The 21744-nt window shown below is 42.1% G+C and overlaps 1 protein-coding gene across 6 annotated transcripts in view; it reads right to left on the reverse strand.

The window, feature by feature from the left end:
* usp54a (ubiquitin specific peptidase 54a) overlaps positions 1–21744 on the reverse strand; it is a 113332-nt gene that overhangs the window by 32661 nt on the left and 58927 nt on the right. For all 6 annotated transcript variants that reach the window (XM_064932283.1, XM_064932284.1, XM_064932282.1 and 3 more), the window contains one exon: positions 6926–7018. In XM_064932283.1, coding sequence (XP_064788355.1) covers positions 6926–6958 — 33 coding nt within the window. In that variant the 5' untranslated portion in view covers positions 6959–7018. The remainder of the gene's footprint in view (positions 1–6925; positions 7019–21744) is intronic.

Below are 21744 nucleotides of genomic sequence, written 5' to 3' on the forward strand. Positions count from 1 at the left end.
GCTTGTTTTTCCACTCACTGCTGTCCCCCAGTGTAAGTTATGAAAATGAAGCAATAAAGACCAAATTAAGTGTCTTAAGTTATTTTGTGTGTTCTACAGTGTTATATAGATAGAAGGGGTGACTCTTACAGGCAATGTAACATCCATAAAGTTTTTTAGGAATGTTTTTGTAAAACACCTTTTTTCGGATCATCTTGAAACTTTTTCTGTTAAAGTTCTGTGCGCCTGAGTTAGAATACCTCATGATAAGCTGTAGACCATACTATTTGGCAAAAGAGTTTATCTACAGTACCAGTCAAAAGTTTGGACACACCTTCTCATTCAAGGGTTTTTCTTTATTGTTACTATTTTCTACATTGTAGAATAATATTATAGACATCAAATCTATGAAATAAAACATATGGAATCATGTAGTGACCAAAAAAGTGTTAAACAAATCAAAATATATTTTCTATTTGAGATACTTCAAAGTAGCTACCCTTGCCTTGATGACAGTTTTGCAAACTCTTGGTATTCTCTCAACCAGCTTCATGAGGTAGTCACCTGGAATTCATTTCAATTAACAGGTGTGCTTTGTTAAAAGTTCATTTGTGGAATGTATTTCCTTCTAAATGCATTTGAGTCAATCAGTTGTGTTGTGACAAGGTATGGGTAAAATACCAAGTCCGTATTATTGCAAGAACATCTCACTTAAGCAAAGAGAAACAACATTCCATCATTACTTTAAGACATGAAGGTCAGTCAATGCGGAAAACTTCAAGAACTTTGAACGTTTCTTCAAGTGCAGTCGCCAAAACCATCAAGCGCTACGAAGAAACTGGCTCTCATGAGAACCGCCACAGGAAAGGAAGACCCAGAGTTACCTCTGCTGCAGAGGATAAGTTCATTAGAGTTAACTGCACCTCAGATTGCAGCCCAAATAAATGCTCCACAGAGTTCATGGAACAGACACATCTCAACATCAACCGTTCAGAGACGGCGTGAATCAGGCCGCTTGAAAAATATAAAAAAAACAGCTATTAGTACTGTTTGTACATCTTAAGAGGACTTACTCAAAATAAAGATAACTCAAGAAATCTGTCATTATTTTTGACGTTTTTGCAGAGATCTTATTCGACCATTTTACATCTAACTAAGATGTTTGATGCAAAATTTCTCAAGTGACAAAATGTGCATGAAAAAGTGTTGTCTCTCGTTGAATGACAACAAACATTTCATTGAAGAATCCCTACTGTTGACCAATCACAGACAAAGGGACGTAGACTTTGGCTACTGATTTCTGGTTGCCTCGAGAGAGAAAAATGGCATGTACACGAACTGCCAGAAAAAAAACTTGTAGAATACCAAAACGAACAAAACATCACTAGGGATGTTTTGTTAGGGATACTAGGGATAATCCACCACAAACCACAAATTCCTATTATTAACAGTGCTAAATAACACTAATATGTAGAGAGAGAAAAAATTGCAACAAATGTTTCATTTTGTCGTAAGAACAAGATTGGTAGAAACCTGTGAAAATCGTTTTTGGAAATCTATTGCAGCTCAAGTCTACTACAGAACACAACATGCAATATTCTCTCTCTCCCTGGACTGGCTGGCTAGCTCGGTAGAAAACATACACACAATAATACCAAAGCCAATATCAGCATGTGAAGTAGCTAGCTTGCTCTAATAATTTCTTACACTGAGATATAAATGGCATCTCTGCCCAGAGCGAGAGCAGCATTACATTCCTTTCCCACAGAGATCATTTTGAGATGGGGAAACTCCATTAGAATTGGATTGCGTGATGATTAGCTTAGCAACCGCGTGACGCAGCATGACAACGTGCATGAGATTGGTCGACAGTCAGTTGGGTGGGGCGTTTCTCCATTCATTGCCCAATGGAATTATTATCTCCTCCTTTCTGTAACATCTTGGTTTCCTACAGACAGGGCAAATTGCGACATGGTACTTGAAGGACAAACGGAGATGAACAATTTAGTACACTGTTTAGATCGAGCACATCTAAGCGAAATCTATACTTTGTCATGACGATATTAACAGACGGATGTATTCTAGACAAGCATGGCCATACCATCTATTGGTTGATTGGGTGATCTGGAGTGCAGGTAATTGTTTTAATAGCATTGTAAAATGGGATAGTGTGTAATCCAGTATCTTCAGTGACGAGAATTATATAGCTATGACAGGTTCCTACACGATTTCCTGATTTTCACTGGCGGACCACTTAGAAGTTAAACCATGGGGGGAAGATTGTATTTTACCCACCGATAGAACATAGGCCTTCACCAAATTGACAGGAGTTTCATGATTTTTATTTCTGGGGGTGGATTATCCCTTTAACCCAAACACTTCATCACAGCCATAATGTAAAACATACGAGTTAACAGCCATCATGTAAAACATACGAGTTAACAGCCATAATGTAAAACATATGAGTTAACAGCCATCATGTAAAACATACGAGTTAACAGCCATAATGTAAAACATACGAGTTAACAGCCATCATGTAAAACATACGAGTTAACAGCCATCATGTAAAACATACGAGTTAACAGCCATCATGTAAAACATATGAGTTAACAGCCATAATGTTAAACATACGAGTTAACAGCCATCATGTAAAACATACGAGTTAACAGCCAACATGTAAAACATACGAGTTAACTGCCATAATGTAAAACATACGAGTTAACAGCCATCATGTAAAACATACGAGTTAACAGCCAACATGTAAAACATACGAGTTAACTGCCATAATGTAAAACATACGAGTTAACAGCCACATGTAAAACACACGAGTTAACAGCCATCATGTAAAACATACGAGTTAACAGCCATCATGTAAAACATATGAGTTAACAGCCATAATGTAAAACATACGAGTTAACAGCCATCATGTAAAACATACGAGTTAACAGCCATCATGTAAAACATATGAGTTAACAGCCATAATGTAAAACATACGAGTTAACAGCCATCATGTAAAACATACGAGTTAACAGCCATAATGTAAAACATACGAGTTAACAGCCATCATGTAAAACATACGAGTTAACAGCCATAATGTTAAACATACGAGTTAACAGCCATCATGTAAAACATACGAGTTAACAGCCATAATGTAAAACATACGAGTTAACAGCCATAATGTAAAACATACGAGTTAACAGCCACATGTAAAACATACGAGTTAACAGCCATAATGTAAAACATACGAGTTAACAGCCATCATGTAAAACATACGAGTTAACAGCCATAGGGGAAAGTATTATAGCTTTGTACTTCCCACTGTCACTGTACCGCCTCCGAGTATTCAGGTATTCACCAGGGCATGACACGTTCAGGTGCAAGACATCCTTACGAATGGACTATTCTCATACCACAACCTAGACTTACTGAGAGAAGATGACCCATTATAATGTCTTTCTCTTTCCTCAATCAAAAAACACCCTGAACAATGTGGATGTTTATTGGGAAAGCGGACACAGACACATGCAGGCACACAAACACCCACAGGTGTGCATGCAGTTGTGCACGCACGCACATGCACACACATACACAAGTTTGCCCTGCCGCTGCACCTCAATTTATCTTGCGCAAGGAGGAGAGAGAGCGAGAGGAGAAGAGAAGAGGTGGGTGAGGTAAGGGAGAGAGAACAGGAGTGGCAGAGAAAGAAGTGGGGAGAGGATAAATGATCATAGCCTAATAATTCTTCTCAAATTAAATGCCTGGCAGAAATGCCCTGGAATCGACCCCTCAAATGAGCCCTGGTGAATTCCGATAAGGCTGAAACATCAAGAGAGAGGGAGAGAAAGAGAGGAGAGAGGGAGACCAGGGGGAGGGAGAGAGAGGGAGATGGAGGAAAATGGAAAGGGGGCATAGGGAGAGAGGGAGAGAGCAGAGGGGGAGAGAGAACAGGAGAGAGAGGGGGGTGGGGGAAGATGGAGTGAAAGAGAGAGAGAAAGTACAGAGGGAGCAGCAGAAGTACACTTAAGCCTACAATGACTATGACTCACACTGAGGTACAGTAGACACAAGTGTGAAACCAGCTAACCGGTCACCGTCAAAAGGACCAGACCTAGTTAGCCAGTAGCTAAAAGGATGGCCTCGTTGAACCCACAGGGCTCTTTCACTCTCCAAGTCCTGCCAGCTGGCCAGATTCTGCTGCTCTAAGCCATGCCTGCCTGCCTGCCTGCCTGCCTGCCTGCCTGCCACAGACCCACAAAGGAATCAGAAATGCCTTCAAATGTCACCATCAAACCCCTCTGATGGCCCTGCAGCCCTAATGCATCGCAGATCACACCACTCAGATTCACAAGAGCTCATTAAATCTGCATTTGGGGGTAAAAAAAATCCCACACGGCTGAGTGTGTGAAGTGCCACATCCTGCAGCCACTCAAAAGGCATTTACGCAGCCCGACTGTCACCTCGGCTGAGTGTGTGAAGTGCCATCCTGCAGCCACTCAAAAGGCATTTACGCAGCCCGACTGTCACCTCGGCTGAGTGTGTGAAGTGCCATCCTGCAGCCACTCAAAAGGCATTTACGCAGCCCGACTGTCACCTCGGCTGAGTGTGTGAAGTGCCATCCTGCAGCCACTCAAAAGGCATTTACGCAGCCCGACTGTCACCTCGGGTGTGTGTGTGAAGTGCCATCCTGCAGCCACTCAAAAGGCATTTACGCAGCCCGACTGTCACCTCGGGTGTGTGTGTGAAGTGCCATCCTGCAGCCACTCAAAAGGCATTTACGCAGCCCGACTGTCACCTCGGCTGAGTGTGTGAAGTGCCATCCTGCAGCCACTCAAAAGGCATTTACGCAGCCCGACTGTCACCTCGGCTGAGTGTGTGAAGTGCCATCCTGCAGCCACTCAAAAGGCATTTACGCAGCCCGACTGTCACCTCGGCTGAGTGTGTGAAGTGCCATCCTGCAGCCACTCAAAAGGCATTTACGCAGCCCGACTGTCACCTCGGCTGAGTGTGTGAAGTGCCATCCTGCAGCCACTCAAAAGGCATTTACGCAGCCCGACTGTCACCTCGGCTGAGTGTGTGAAGTGCCATCCTGCAGCCACTCAAAAGGCATTTACGCAGCCCGACTGTCACCTCGGCTGAGTGTGTGAAGTGCCATCCTGCAGCCACTCAAAAGGCATTTACGCAGCCCGACTGTCACCTCGGCTGAGTGTGTGAAGTGCCATCCTGCAGCCACTCAAAAGGCATTTACGCAGCCCGACTGTCACCTCGGCTGAGTGTGTGAAGTGCCATCCTGCAGCCACTCAAAAGGCATTTACGCAGCCCGACTGTCACCTCGGCTGAGTGTGTGAAGTGCCATCCTGCAGCCACTCAAAAGGCATTTACGCAGCCCGACTGTCACCTCGGGTGTGTGTGTGAAGTGCCATCCTGCAGCCACTCAAAAGGCATTTACGCAGCCCGACTGTCACCTCGGGTGTGTGTGTGAAGTGCCATCCTGCAGCCACTCAAAAGGCATTTACGCAGCCCGACTGTCACCTCGGGTGTGTGTGAGTTTGAGACACCTCCTCATTAAGATCGAATCAGCGATCAAAACAGGGGAAAAAATCACTTCTGGCCCACAGGATGAGTCTTGTGGTGTAATGAAAGTAGAATAGAGGCAAAGCTAGTCTGGTTCTGCCAGTCAGACAAAGAAACAGACAATCGGACAGAGATTTGGAATGCCCGACAAAGAGCCCAGTACTGCGTAACATCTAAGTTAGATAGACCACACTCAGACAGAAATACACGGTCATGGTGAGATATATAGAGAATTGTCATTGGTCACAGTGAGAAGGAGATGGTCACGGACACGTTATAAGACAGCGAGACGGACCATCACGGTGAAACAGAGAGAGAACCATTGAGTCCGTCCCACTCCTCACAGACAGACAGACCGACAGAGACAAGCGGACAGGGGAAAGCACAGGAGAGAGCCTCTCATTCCCAACTGAGATATTCAACGTTTGATGGAGAGTGCCAGTGGCAATCCTGCACATTAGATGGAATGTAATAATAAAACAAAGGGCGATGAGAGAGGGGGGATTGGAGGGAGCAGCCATAATGAGAGAGAAAGGGGGAGAAAGAGGGAGTGTAAGGGAGATAGAGAGACAGAAAGAAAAAGAGAGGGGGGGGGGGGCTGGCTAAAGCCAATGATCTACATTCAGCAGTCTGTCCAGATCAAATCAAATTGTATTTTTCACATGCACCAAATACAACAGGTAGACCTTACAGTGAAATGCTTACTTACAAGCCCTTAACCAACAATGCAGTTTTAAGAAAATACCTCCAAAAAAAAGTAAGAGATAAGAATAACAAATTATTAAAGAGCAGCAGTACGTAACAATAGCAGGGCAATATAGCAGGGGGTACCGGTACAGAGTCAATGTGCGGGCCACCGGTGTCGAGGTAATTGAGGTAATATGTACATGTAGGTAGAGTTATTAAAGTGACTATGCATAGATAATAACAGAGAGTAGCAGCAGCATTCCAGAGGGGGAGGGGCCATGCAAATAGTCTGGGTAGCCATTTGATTAGCTGTTCAGGAGTCTGACAGTCAGAGAGAGATCCATGGTACATAATCCATAACCAGTGGCCAGGCATCCAACCACTGCCTGTCCACACCAGGGTAGATGACTTACTTACTGACAATTCACATGCTGAGATACACATGTTCACATTCAAAGGCATGGTCCTCCATCTCTCTGGGGGCACTCAGCTAAATCCACAAAAGTCACTTGAGAAAAAAACCTCCTAGATTTACTGTTAAAATAAACACAACAGTCCAATATCAAAATAACCATCCTCTATCTGCATTCTTTGGAAGGCATTACCTGGAAAGGATTTGTGAATAAGTGAATCAACTCCTCCAACCCCAGGCCCCATCCTCTCTCCACCCACAAGTCTAGACTCTTACCTTCAGGGCACAGAAGATACACGAGTCCTCCATGCACTTGTGTGTGGTCAGCTGCCGGAAGCTCCGGCGAAAGATGTCCAGGTGCCACAGGACCTGTGGGAAACAAGAGCAGGAAGGAGTGAGACAAAACATGAAAACGCTCCTCAGGCCTTCTCATTTCCTGATTTCTAAATGGAGTCTTGAGTTGTCTACTGAGTAAACAACAGAAAGGTGCTGTGTGCGGGACATTAGAAGGTTGGTAGTGTTTCCATCGAACCCCTGAGAGAGACAAAGCTGACAGTCGGATTGTCTCTGTGTCGCCTCCGCTGCTGCCTCAGATGGTCGACATCCCTGCAGTGCGTGTCTGATATAAAATGCAGCGGGAGCATGTGACAAACATTTGCTCCGCTGCGTTGCCTGCGTTTGACTTTCCCACCCTCTAAGTGCCGGTGCTTCGCTCCAAAGGTCAAAGCTTTTCACAGATTCAAAACCCTTAGAGAGAGTAGGGACTGTCAATCTGTGGAAATCTAACTCTAAAAACCAGTGGAATTCCCTCGCTAACTCGTACCTGATGCTAAAGGATGTTCCTCCCTGGATTTGAGGTTAGTTACACAACCACAGTGGAGCCCACTGTTGTCCTGTCCAATCGCCCGTTGGCTCTGAGAGCCCCCCACTGCTGAACTGTCCCAAGCCCATCCAATAGGAACAAGAGCAGGTCCTCACCAATCAGATCCCTGATGCCCTCCCAGGCTCTTAATCCCCTCAGCATGGGAGGAATCCTGCACGCCTCACCGGGAGTTACGGGAAGAAGGAATAAAGACTGATGGGGGAGCGAGACAGACAGAGGGAGAAAGAGAAAGATAGTGCGCGCTAGACCGCGGGAGAACGGGACAGAAGGTGGAATAGAGAGAGAGCGAGAGGTGAGAGAGAAAGAGAGAATGTGTGTATGTGTGTGTCTTGGGTATATGTGTGTGAGAGACCCCTTCTGAAGCCTATCACTTTGAGGAATGTACGCTTGCCCAGGTCGAGCTGAGATGCGGGTTGTCAGCGGAACAAACGTGGCCCTGGCAGTTTCCTGTCGGTAGGCTCCATGGCATACCATCTCCCATCTGGCACCCTGCCTGGGTACCCCCAAAGGGACAGGGCCCACCCCCACCTGTCTAGTGTCTACCCCGACCCCACAGTGCCCATGTCATGGTCCTGCTGCCAGGCTGCCACACGTCACTGAGCAGAATCATAGAGGCCTGTCAGTCTCTGTTAACCTAACACCCCTAACCTTCCTTTTTCTATCTCTCTGTTCCCCCCTGTCTCAGACACTACCACCTACACATTTTTCACACCAATCATGATCCACCCTAAATGATCACCCAATACTGTACAGTACAGCTGTGCTATCTTAATTTGATCCTTCTGTTGTCACAGATAATACAAATAAAAAAGGCTTCTTAAATCACTAATTTCCATTTTAAAATGTCAGACATGATTTATCCTAACTGAAAGTGGATCAACCCCTACAAAAATGTCCATTAATTATAATCCACATAATCATTTGCCATTCTTGTTGCTGCAGACTTATTTTCCTGCTGTGAGAAACTGGTCAAATTATAATAGTACATCTGTACGTTAACCATGGCTTCAATCAATTTAAACACCAATCATGATGGAACCAATTGTCACTCTATACTGTATGCCAATACATTTATGCAGCGATTTAAACAACTATCCAAACTTTCCCCTAAGTATTCAAACTAAAACATTGATTCAATTAATTTAAACTCAAACAACATTAGGGGGCAAATAGTGAGTGTGGTCAGGCATGAGTAATACCTCAGTGAGCAGCAAGCCTGCAGCATCTGTTGGCCTCCAGCAGAGCCAGGCATTACAGCACTAGTACCCAGTGGAGCGAGTTAATAGCAATCAACAGCATTGAGCATGACAGGCCTCCAAAGGTCAATATAGCTGACCTCCGGTGACCTCCTCGAACAGTTTCTGCAAGGCAAGAGACTCCTCCAGGACAGTGTGAGCCAATACCACTTCTTAACGCTGCATACTTCCTCAGGCGTGAATATACAATCTGTCCAAGTGCGTGATAAAACACTATCATGGTCACTAAATTTGAAAGGACTTTAGCTTATTACAGCTGGTATAAGTTGGTTGCCTGAAGCAGTAGGAAAAAAGCACTGAGGCGGTTTAAGGACCATGTTGTGACACTGCTGACTGAGATACAAGAAATACAAGAACTGTGAGGTTGAACTATAAAACTAATAGATGTTCCTTGATTAACATTTACCAACATCAATCATATCAATTATTATTATTATTATTCATTTTTTTACACTGCTGCTATTCTCTGTTCATTATCTATGCATAAGTGCTATTGACGTACAGATGTACCATTATAATTTGACCAGTTTCTCACAGCAGGAAAATAAGTCTGCAGCAACAAGAAATGCAAATGATTATGTGGATTATAATTAATGGACAATTTTGTAGGGGTTGATCCACTTTTAGTTAGGATAAATCAAGTCTGACATTTTAAAGTGGAAATTAGTGATTTAAGAAGCCTTTTTTTATTTGTATTATCTGTGACAACAGAAGGATCAAATTAAGATAGCACAGCTGTACTGTACAGTATTGGGTGATCATTTAGGGTGGATCATGATTGGTGTGAAAAATGTGAAGGTGGTAGTGTCTGAGACAGGGGGGAACAGAGAGATAGAAAAAGGAAGGTTAGGGGTGTTAGGTTAACAGAGACTGACAGGCCTCTCTATGCTTCTACCGGTACCGAGTCAATGCGCGGGGTACAGGTTAGTCAAGGTAATTGAGGTAATATGTAAATGTAGGTAGGGGTAAAGTGACTCTCGTTATTGTTATTTTATTGTGTTACTTTTTTTAAACTTTAGTTTATTTAGTATATATTTACTTAAAACTGCATTGTTGGTTAGGGCTTGTGAGTAATCGTTTCACCTGTTGTATTCGGCACGTGATAAAATAAAATTAGATTTGACATGCATTCATTTCTAGATGTAAAAAGGCAATGTGTCAAATACAATGATTTAAGTGGCCCAATTTCTTTTTGTATAGGCCTATAAATTCAGAATGATAACTAGGCAAAATTCTCAAAACGGAAACCTTCCAGAGCTTTGTCACTACGGACAGCAAAACATTGTTTTGTTAGTACAGCCTTCCCTTGAGTAGGCTATCAGCAAGATTTGGGCTGGAGGCTGGGGGGTTGGAAACGCTCACGTTGAGATCAAAACATCCCAAAGAGAGTGATGAGAGATGAGTTCTATCCTGAGAAGTATCTTAAGATGAGAGGTTGCTGGTAATGCCCCATAACACAGCCATAAGGAGGCTGTCAGCCACACGCACACATTAACATCTCCCAGATCTTAACAAGTCCTGACTGGACCTCTCCTCCAGGTTTCATAACCGGACAATACACCAGACCATCTGCACTGCAGCAGCTTCACAGAAACTCAAAGGAATGCCTCAACACCTGGATGAGACCACAAATGTGACTTTCAGTTTCACCTGGACTCAAAGAGCTGTGAGTTGGGGTCAAATGCCAGGTGAAACCATATGTAACATCGTGTGCCCGTCAGTCTGACAAAAAAGTAGGCCAGAACATTCCATCTATGCACCAAACAATCTGAACATCAGCAACAGATAAACGGAGTGTGTGATACCACAGGCCTTCAGTTATTTTTCTGAAGTATGTAATTGGAGACATTGGGAATTTCCTCTCATCCATTCCAGAATCGTTGGAATGTATATTCAGTTTATTTACGAGACTCCTGCTGTGTTGCCACTCTGTGTGACCCTGTCCCTGATAATGCCTTCAATCTGTCAGCCATCACTTGTGATAAAAGTGTTTCAGGGAACTGATCCAGGAACGAGAAGCATAAAAAGTGGGAAAATCCGACTGGCAGAGATGCAAATCGATGATATAACAAAAAGAGCAAAATTCCAGCTTTAATGCTGCCATGACGACAGCACTTAAAGCAGGATTAGCAGATTACATTTAAGCAGAGAAAGGGAGGTGGCAGTGGAGGGGGAAAACAGACAACTTCTAACCCCAACAACACAAACATATGGAGAGAGACACACGCATGCATGCACTGCCCAAACACACAGCAAACCCACAGCCCTACATTATTAAACTGAGTGTTTCATCTTTACTTCCAGGGGCAGTCTAAATCAACATCTCTAACCTCTCCTCCACATGGAAAAAGCTACTGTAGCTAGCCCTCCATCCAGCCTGCCTCGGTGCAGCTTGTACGGCACTATGCAACCAATCACACCCCAAAGACCCAACAACACTGACTGGTTTACTCACCCAATCAGAGAAGGGTGAGCATCACAATACCCAGGGAAGTGCCTCATTCCAAGGCTACCCCTCAGACAAGACTTAGGAAAGAACATGTGGCATGACCGATTTCATTCCGAAGGTGGAGGCGTGACTGCAAAACCTTTTTAGGCCATGATGAATAGCTCCCCGCCTTCATGAGCAGTGGCCGGTATGGTATCAGTGTCTGTGTGCAAGTAGTATGTGTTACTGCAGTTCTTTTACAAGGGCTAAATTAGAATAACAGAAAATATATCTTTTGAGTCTATATTGCATGGAGAGAGAATGGGATCATATGTGCATAATGCGCAATCAGCACAATTCCTGGTTTGTGTTTGTCTTCCTGTCCTATGCCCCCTACCAGGTCCAATATGTTGCTTGTTCTCTCACTGCGGAGTGCAGTTCCAGACCATGGCATTCTTCCGACGCACACAGACTATTCTTCCCAGGTTTGTGAACCCTTCTCTCTTTGTGGTGGTCTGTTCGTCTTAGAGACAGATGTCCAGGATGGAAACACTGTCCAGTCCACAACTGTACTAAACAAAGCAGAGAGCAGAAAAGGAAGGTACCTCTCCATATGGGATTGGTAGGAGGCAGTGGAGGCTCCTCAGAGGAGGAAGGGGAGGACCATTCACCTCAGTGAATTTCATACAAATTAAAATTGTGAAATAGACATTTTTTTTATAAAACTCTACTAAAAATATTAATGTCACCAAATAATTGATTAAAACACATTGTTTTGCAATGAATGTCTACAGTAGCCTCTACAGCACTCTGTAGGGTAGCACCATTGTAGCCAGAGGACAGCTAGTTTGCATCCTCCTCTGGGTACATTAACTTCAATACAAAACCTAGGAGGCTCATGGTTTTCACACCCCTTCTACAGAATTACACAGTAATGACAACTTCTGGAGGACGTTCTCGGCAAGCTATAAGAGCTCTTGCAGCATGGGTTTACTAATGCGTAAGTTCTAATAGCTATGTTGACTATGACATTAGCTATTATGGTGACGATGTAGGCTGTGTAGCGGTTAGCAGTTATGATATGAAGGTTTGGCTTAGAAAGGTTATTTCGCCTGGTCACAGACAGCTGATGTGTTGTGCACTGAAGTCCACAAGTGAAAGGAAAAGGTGAGATAGGAGAGCACGTAGATGCAAGAAGGAATTACTACGAGCAAAGTGATCATGCTGTTTGTATGTGGTTGCTATGAAAGTGTACTGTGTTTGCGTGTGATCAGCTGTGTATTCATTCAGCCGATTCTGTTGAAAAACGTTTCTGAAACGGAGGAAACGGAACAAAGTGGGGATAAACATACCTGAATTTGTTTGCAACTGTTGGACTAATGATTACACCCTAAATTCCAGAAGGCGAGGTCAGTACAGGTGCATCAAAGCTGGGACCGAGAGACTGAAAAACAGCTTCTATCTCAAGGCCATCAGACTGTTAAACAGCAACCACAAACATTGAGTGGCTGCTGCCAACACACTGACTCAACTCCAGCCACTTTAATAATGGGAATTGATGGGAAATGATATAAAATATATCACTAGCCACTTTAAACAATGCTACCTAATATAATGTTTACAAACCCTACATTATTCATCTCATATGCATACGTATATACTGTACTCTATATCATCTACTGCATCTTTATGTAATACATGTATCACTAGCCACTTTAACTATGCCACTTTGTTTACATACTCATCTCACATGTATATACTGTACTCGATACCATCTACTGTATCTTGCCTATGCTGCTCTGTACCATCACTCATTCATATATCTTTATGTACATATTCTTTATCCCCTTACACTTGTGTATAAGACAATAGTTTTGGAATTGTTAGTTAGATTACTTGTTGGTTATTACTGCATTGTCGGAACTAGAAGCACAAGCATTTCGCTACACTCGCATTAACATCTGCTAACCATGTGTATGTGACAAAAAAATAAAATTTGATTTGATTAAATCATTTAGATGCAGGGCAAGAGTGTGCAAGGCAGCATTGAATGTGCCACTGTCTGTCACCTTGATAATAAAAAACGATCTCAACCTGTGCATCTATGTTGTAAACTTTAATTCATAGGCTAGGTTGTAGCAACCTCATAATGGGTATAAGGAAAATGTTAGTATTATGTAGTATAGAGGTCGACCGATTATGATTTTTCAACGCCGATACCGATTATTGGAGGACAAAAAAAAAAATCTGTTGCCGATTAATCGGCCGATTTTTTTGAAATGTATTTGTAATAAGGACAATTACAACAATACTGAATGAACACTTATTTTAACTTAATATAATACATCAATAAAATACATTTTTCCTCAAATAAATAATGAAACATGTTCAATTTGGTTTAAATAATGCAAAAACAAAGTGTTGTAAAAGGAAGTAAAAGTGCAATATGTGCCATGTAAGAAACATTTAAGTTTCTTGCTCAGAACATGAGAACATATGAAAGCTGGTGGTTCCTTTTAACATGAGTCTTCAATATTCCCAGGTAAGAAGTTTTAGGTTGTAGTTATTATAGAAATTATAGGACTATTTATCTCTATACCATTTGTATTGCATATACCTTTGACTATTGGATGTTCTTATAGACACTTTAGTATTGCAAGTATAACAGTATAGCTACCGTCCCTCTCCTCGCTCCTACCTGGGCTCGAACCAGGAACACATCGACAACAACCACCCTCGAAGCAGCGTTACCCATGCAGAGCAAGGGGAACAACTACTCCAAGTCTCAGAGCGAGTGACATTTGAAACGCTATTAGCGCGCACACTGCTAACCAGCTAGCCATTTCACATCGGTTACACCAGCCTAATCTCGGGAGTTGATAGGCTTGAATTCATAAACAGCAGAGCTGCTAGCAAAACGCACTAAAGTGCTGTTTGAATGAATGCTTACGAGCCTGCTGGTGCCCACATGCCCCCATAATAACACACAGAAATACGAGCCTTTGGTCATTAATGTGGTCGAATCTGGAAACTATCATCTCGAAAACAAAGCATTTACTATTTCAGTGAAATACGGAACCGTTCCGTATTTTATCTAACGGGTGGCATCCATCAGTCTAAATATTCCTGTTACATTGCACAACCTTCAATGTTATGTCTTAATTATGTACAATTCTGGCAAATTAGTTTGCAATGAGCCAGGCGGTCCAAACTGTTGCATATACCCTGCATCTGCGTGCAATGAACGCAAGAGAAGTGGCACAATTTCACCTGGTTAATATTGCCTGCTAACCTGGATTTCTTTTAGCTAAATATGCAGGTTTAAAAATATATACTTCTGTGTATTGATTTTAAGAAAGGCATTGATGTTTATGGTTAGGTACACGTTGGAGCAATGACAGTCCTTTTTCGCGAATGTGCACTGCATTGATTATATGCAACGCAGGACACGCTAGATAAACTAGTAATATCATCAACCATGCGTAGTTATAACTAGTGATTATGATTGTTTTTTATAAGATACGTTTAATGCTAGCTAGCAACTTACCTTGGCTTCTTACTGCATTCGCGTAACAGGCTGGCTCCTTGTGAGGCAGGTGGTTAGAGTGTTGGACTAGTTAACCGTAAGGTTGCAAGATTGAATCCCTGAGCTGACAAGGTAAAAATCTGTCGTTCTGTCCCTGAACAAGGCAGTTAACCCACCGTTCCTAGGCCATCATTGAAAATAAGAATGTGTTCTTAACTGTCTTGCCTAGTTAAATAAAGGTGTAAAAAAAAAAAAAAAAATTAATCTGCAAAATCGGCATCCAAAATTACCGATTTTCGATTGTTTTGAAAACTTGAAATCGGCCCTAATTAAATCGGCCATTCCGATTAATCGGTCGACTTCTAATGTAGTAGCCTAAACCTATCGATATTACATTGAGCTGGTGTGATTGGAATATGAATGACAGTCATCCGATACGCTGTAATAGAAATAAGGACATGCTCATATAAAAATCTTTGTCCTCCTCATCTTAAATGGCACTGACCACCACTGATAGGAGGGCCAAAGGAAGACAGGTGTCTGTCTGTATGCTAACATGGGACATAGCTGCTTGTTACTGCGATGTTCCAGCCCTTTCCCTCATACTAATCAGATGTCAGAACAAAACGACAACTCTACTCCTCATCTGAGCACAGACCCAACTACTACAATTCACAAACGTGCCATTTCTACTGGCCCTGTGAGGCCCTGAGGTATTCCAAGCATACATCCTCTTGATCACTTTGGTCACAATTATACAACACTTGCACGCCACACCGCTCAAGTCAGGCAAGTGAAGCTCAACATATTTGTTCCCAGGTTTGCGTGTCCTTGTTGGACTGTGTAGCGTGGAGGAGAGGGTTGTTAGGAAGGCACACAGCACAGATGCTGCTCTCCTATTGGCCTCAAGGCATCTCGCGGGCCCCTTTCTGTACATGATATGGAAATGAGAGAGGCAGGAGAGCATGACAAAGTCATCCCGACTGGACAGCTCTGGAGGAAAGTGATAGCCCAGCAGAAAAAAAAAGAGCCGTCGTTGACTATTTGTTTCTGCATTATCATGAAGTGCATGTGAAAAAGAGAAGGCAGGAAGGAGAGAGGAACTGATGGAAGGAAAGAGGGAGGAGGGAGAGAGGAAGAAGGGCTCTGTTGAACCGCAGGACATCTGTTTCCTGAGATGGTATGTCAGGTGATATATTTCTCATGTTTTCCCAACACTGCACTTAATCAGAACTATGGACAGTATCTATCGTTAAAAAGAAGGTGTGGAGCTCAAAGCAACTGTCGGAGAAATGTGAGGCTAGAAACATGACCAAATCAGACAGAGACAAATTGTGCAAGTAATTACTATAATCAAAACAAACACCACAAGGCTATTCTGAACAGCAGACGAATGCTCAACTCAAGCTGTTAACTCAAGTCTCCAGGGATGATTAGGACACAGGAAGTACTAAGCTGCCACCAGGAAGTAGGCATGCTTTGCTTTGTTTTCTTGCTCCAGTCGTGAGTCGTGACAGGAAATGGGTTATGTCATAGTTGTTTTTTACCTTCCTTCCATCTCAAGCCCTAGAACACATGAAAGACAGATGCCCAAATACCCAACACACAGGACCACTAGATTGGACAGATTTCCATCTGGTGAAGTTTTCATTCTGGAAAACATTTACTTGACAGAGAGACGCCATGGGCCGCTTCTTTGGGAATATGGAATATCAGAGAGTATTGTGGAGCTGTGCTTTGGCAAAAAGAATGTCCTATGGAACTGGGTCCTTCAGTGCTAAATCGGACATCTTATGAAAGAGTGACATGATTTCCCCCTGGGATTTATCGGACTTTCAATGAACCTTTCAACGCAGTGTGACTTACATGCTCCCATGCCCCCTTTTTTTTCCAACACGGTTTTAATAGGAGCTACTCAATTGCTTCATCTTTTAAAACCAGATATGCTAAGACAGTCACAACACAGACGATTTGCTGTGGCAGTCAGCCCCATATGTGAACAGTCTGGGTGAGAGCAAAAGGGAATTGAAAACTGAGTGGCAAATCCTTTAGCTGAGAAAGATTGTTCTTCTGTGAGACTACAGTAACATATTCAAATGTTTGAATAAATCATTGCAAACTGCCACCCCTACTGTACATAATAGGCTGTCAATTAAATAGGCCTCGATGCTCAATGCCGGGTGTAAGGAAACGAGACACTAGAATGTTGCAATCAATCTAAAGATGCATTATACACGTTTTCATTGTGTTTCAATGTTACATATCAGTCTTGACATTTCTTTTGGATTCCTTTCACATGATAGGAAGCTAATTAGTTAAGGTCAGAAGGTCCTTCATCTTAAACTGAGCCATGACCCATGACTCATGGGTCAGAGTTACACGCAGGTAGGTGTTTACAAACACAGGGGGTGTCTAGACACTACATTTCTCCTCCTCTCATGTCTTCCCCTCTCCCATTTCCTGTGACTCAACTGGTTCTTATTATGTGCCTCGGTATGAAGGTTTTACTTTCAAACATTTGATGAAGAATGTGAACTCAAACACAATGGCCTTTCGTGCGTCCCTGCATGCTTCAGAAACTCAAAACAACATGATCAGATACAACTGTAGCGGTGATGTTAGAGAGGGGTAAAGCTAAAGATATCTGTTCGGGCGTCAGGCAGGTATTCACACTGCCAACGAAAGTATATGTAAGATCCTGTTCCATCACAGACTGATGCTCATCCACATAGGGAGGAACTTGTAAGTGCTTAAGTCATCTCTCAAAGGTAGGTACCTCAGATCCTCTCCTCTAAGCAAAGACAGAATGGCAGGTATGCACCTCTGGTTTCAATAAACCCTTTCACCCAGGGACAGTGATTTAGGGCTTTTTAATTAAGCCCAGAGTACTGCAGCTACCAGAAGTGGTTTCTGTTAACATGGTGAGTATTGGACATCAATCGAAGTGTTTTGAGCTGTAGCAAATTAACATTACAAAACAATACTGTACAATAGGCTTAACCAAACTTAAACTCAGAAATAGACTGAAATGAAACCATTCTAATAACATATAGCAATATGTATATGTCCAGATTACACATTTAAATGCACAGTGGATTGCAAACCGACTGACATACAGTACACTCTTTGAAAAAAAAGTGCAATCTAGAACCTAAAATGGTTATTCAGCTGTCCCCATAGGAGAATCCTTTGAAGAACCCTTTGGTTCCAGGTAGAAGCCTTTTGGGTTCCACATACTGTAGAACCTTTTCCACAGAAGGTTCTACATGGAACCCAAAAGAGTTCTACCTGAAACCAAAAAGGGTTCTCCTATGGGGATGGCCAAATATCCTTTTTTCTAAGAGTGTACTTCCAACTCAGCATAGAACTTATTTGCTTAAATCCTTTTTATATGCCCATATTCAAATGTTCCCAAATTATGACCTTTTCAACAAAGTTATGCCTGTTAAATCATGTGTGGGCAAAATAAGAGACAATATCAGAGAACTTAATGAAGCCTAGTTAACGCACAGCATTTAATTTAAGACAAAAAATTACTGTTTTCGCCCCCGGCCTGCCGATACGCTGTTTCAGCATATTGTTATGGCTCCCAGCAGCAGACAATACATTATCAGCTCCCCCCCTCTGTCTCCTTACTCATAACTGACACTAATTTGTAGCTTTGGCGGTATTATCAGTCAGTTAAGCCCCTGTATTTCTATATGGCTGATTATATGGTAATCCAAAAATAGAGTGAAAACTAATGACAGGTTGTTTGGCTGGGTAATTATGGTGCATGGCAGCATCTGTCTGACAATTGTTTATGGGGACTAGAAGCTTGGCTTAAGTCACAGGCGACTGACTGCCTGGCAGGCACCATATTAAACTTTGGAAACGCCTTTCCCATTTCCCCCGAAGTACGGTGTGAGTGGTTCCTCCCAGTCAAGCTGGCAGTGCCTGGACAGCAGTCCTATAGAAGGCAATGGTAGAACCACTTTCTTAAGCCACTTGTTCAGGCTTCTGAATGAGAGAGTGGACAAGAGTCTCCCACCCACTACGTCAAGTAAAGTGTCTATGAGTACACTAATAAGAGACTGGTTATCCAGGCATTTCATAAGACTCAAGTCTACTTCACCAATCATTTACTTAACATGAGTCCTTCAATGATGACTTGGTGACTTGTTGGTGTGGTGACTTGCAGTGGTTGAATTTTAAGACGACTAAATAATGGACTGTTTTACAGTAGAACAAATGAATTGCTGTTATTGTTGTTTTCTATTTATCAATGGATTGACATTGTATGGGACTACATGAGAATCTGTAATTACAGTATTGCATCAGCAGAGGGATTAGTCAGGAACAAAGGCTGATTATGACGAGATCTAGCATAAAGTTTCATATCACTGACAGCTTAGAAATTGGACTAATCTGAAAATGTGGGTATGAGAAGCCAGAAGTATGGGAAGCAGACTCCGAGTGAAGAACATCACCACACTGAAATATTTAAAGCTACACTTGGAGCATGAAGTTCTGAGAACATTCTGGGTGTGTGTATCATGCTACATTAAATGTATCGTCCTCTCTCTGTCATGTCAAGTGAGGATACTAACACGTATTTCAGAGAGTTGTGTTTCACTATTTTTTCCTAAGGGCGCCAAACAGGACTTGTCTATTACAGTCTGTAATCACTGCTCCTCCCCTGAAATCTCACAGAAGTCTAACTCTTTTCCCATAACGTTATAGAGCAAATTAAGAAGGAATGTCGACGTAACTTGAAGCGACGTAAGAAGCAAAATTCTGTTTTCAAAATAATTATTATTTTGAGCTAATGTGACATAATAAAGAAATGTGCACATGTCGCAACAGCAATGATAATTCGCCTTATTTAACTCTTATTAAAATCTTTTTCCATTAAAGGATGTTGATTTAACTAGTTTGACTGCTAGGATTGTACATGAATCCCTTTGCGCATGTGCATAATCATAGAAAAATCCGACAGGAGAGTTTTAATGATGAAAGTTGGACAGAGGATCTCAAAATCTCTGCGCAAGAGACACTTTCATAAACTTATTTTCTGGCAATTGTGCCTTATTCTGTGCTAGAGTTAGGTGGTATTCAGATTTTCTGTACCATACCAAGGTATAGGGATTTACCGGAAGTGCACACAAACTATACATTTTTTTTAAATGCACTAAACAATTTAGGCAGCAGGGACTGTTGACGTGATGTTGCATTCGTGAATGCAATTGCCGAACTTGAACAGTTTAATTATTGTTTACGCCAATTATTGAAGGGTCGCTTTGTTATTTTATTTTGAAGCTAAAATGCTTGACTGCATTTGAGATAATGAATGACTCGTATGCTTTGTGATGACATGAACAAATGAATGATTGATTGATACATTAGGCTACATAAGTATTGAAATATAGGCCTAAGTAAGTTACCGTATTAAGACTAAACAGAATGCGCTCTTAGGCCTGCAGCTCGATGGTGGTTATACCAGGCCTAGTAATGATAATGACATTACTTATTTGTATAGTGATTATCATAATAATAGTAGTAGTAATAATGACAATAAGAAGGGAGATCAAGAAAAATGAGGGTTATTATTTGTATTATTAATTATTATTTTTCGGAAAATTTGGAATAGTGTAAACAACACTAAAAAAGTTCTAAGTAAAAACCAGAGGGGCTGTTCCAACAAAAACAAGTGCAAAGCCTTTAAGTAGACACATTTGTGATATTGTTTATCTGACATGTTTACCTGTTTATCTGACAACACTCAAACAGGCAACATAAGCAGGATCTGTCTTGTTTCTGTAAATAAACAGTACCGGTCAAAAGTTTAGAACACCTACTCATTCAAGGGTTTTTCTTTATTTTTTTACTATTTTCTACATTGTAGAATAATAGTGAAGACATCAAAACTATGAAATAACACATATGGAATCATGTAGTAACCAATATTTTATTTTTGAGATGCTTCAAAGTAGCCACCCTTTGCCTTGATGACAGCTTTGCAAATTCTTGGCATTCTCTCAACCAGCTTCATGAGGTAGTCCCCTGGAATGCATTTCAATTAACAGGTGTGCCTTGGGAAAAGTCGCTATGATGAAACTAGCTCTCATGAGGACCGCCACAGTAAAGGAAGACCCAGAGTTACCTCTGCTGCGGAGGATAAGTTCATTAGGGTTGCCAGCCTCAAAAATTGCAGCCCAAATAAATGTTTCACAGTGATCAAGTAACAGTCACATCTCAACATCAACTGTTCAGAGGAGACTGCGTGAATCAGGCCTTCGTAGTCTATTCAAAGCAAAGAAACCACTACTAAAGGACACCAATAAGAAGAAGAGACTTGCTTAGGCCAAGAAACACGAGCAATGGACATTAGACTGGTGGAAATCTGTCCTTCGGTCTGATAAGTCCAAATTTGAGATTTTAGGTTACAGCCGCCGTGTCTTTGCGAGACTCAGTAGGTGAACGGATGATCTCCGCATGTGTGGTTCCCACCGTGAAGCATGGAGGAGGACGTGTGTTGGTGTGGGGGTGCTTTGCTGGTGACACTGTCTGTGATTTATTTAGAATTCATGGCACACTTAACAAGCATGGCTACCACAGCATTCTGAATGCCAAGAGTGTGCAAAGCTGTCATCAAGGCAAAGGGTGGCTACTTTGAAGAATTACTTTAACACTTTTTTAGTTACTACATGAATCGATATGTGTTATATCAGTTTTGATGTCTTCACTATTATTCTACAATGTAGAAAATAGTAAAAATAAAGGAAAACCGTTGAATGAGTAGGGGTACCCAAACTTTTGATTGCTACTGTATATGGATGATAAATAAAGCCAGGCACATTTAACAGCCAGGCTATCGATTATAGACCTAATTAATAATAAGTTGGTTTCCTCTCTGCTCACTTTTCTTAGACAACTAAGGCAAGGGCTGTTTTCTTGTCTCCTAACTCCGCTGCTGCTACCGCCACATTGTTCTCAACACCAATATGCTGGTTAACTTTGCTA

The sequence above is a fragment of the Oncorhynchus masou genome, chromosome 23 (assembly GCF_036934945.1).
Source record: "Oncorhynchus masou masou isolate Uvic2021 chromosome 23, UVic_Omas_1.1, whole genome shotgun sequence".
NCBI classification, from domain to species: Eukaryota; Metazoa; Chordata; class Actinopteri; order Salmoniformes; family Salmonidae; genus Oncorhynchus; species Oncorhynchus masou.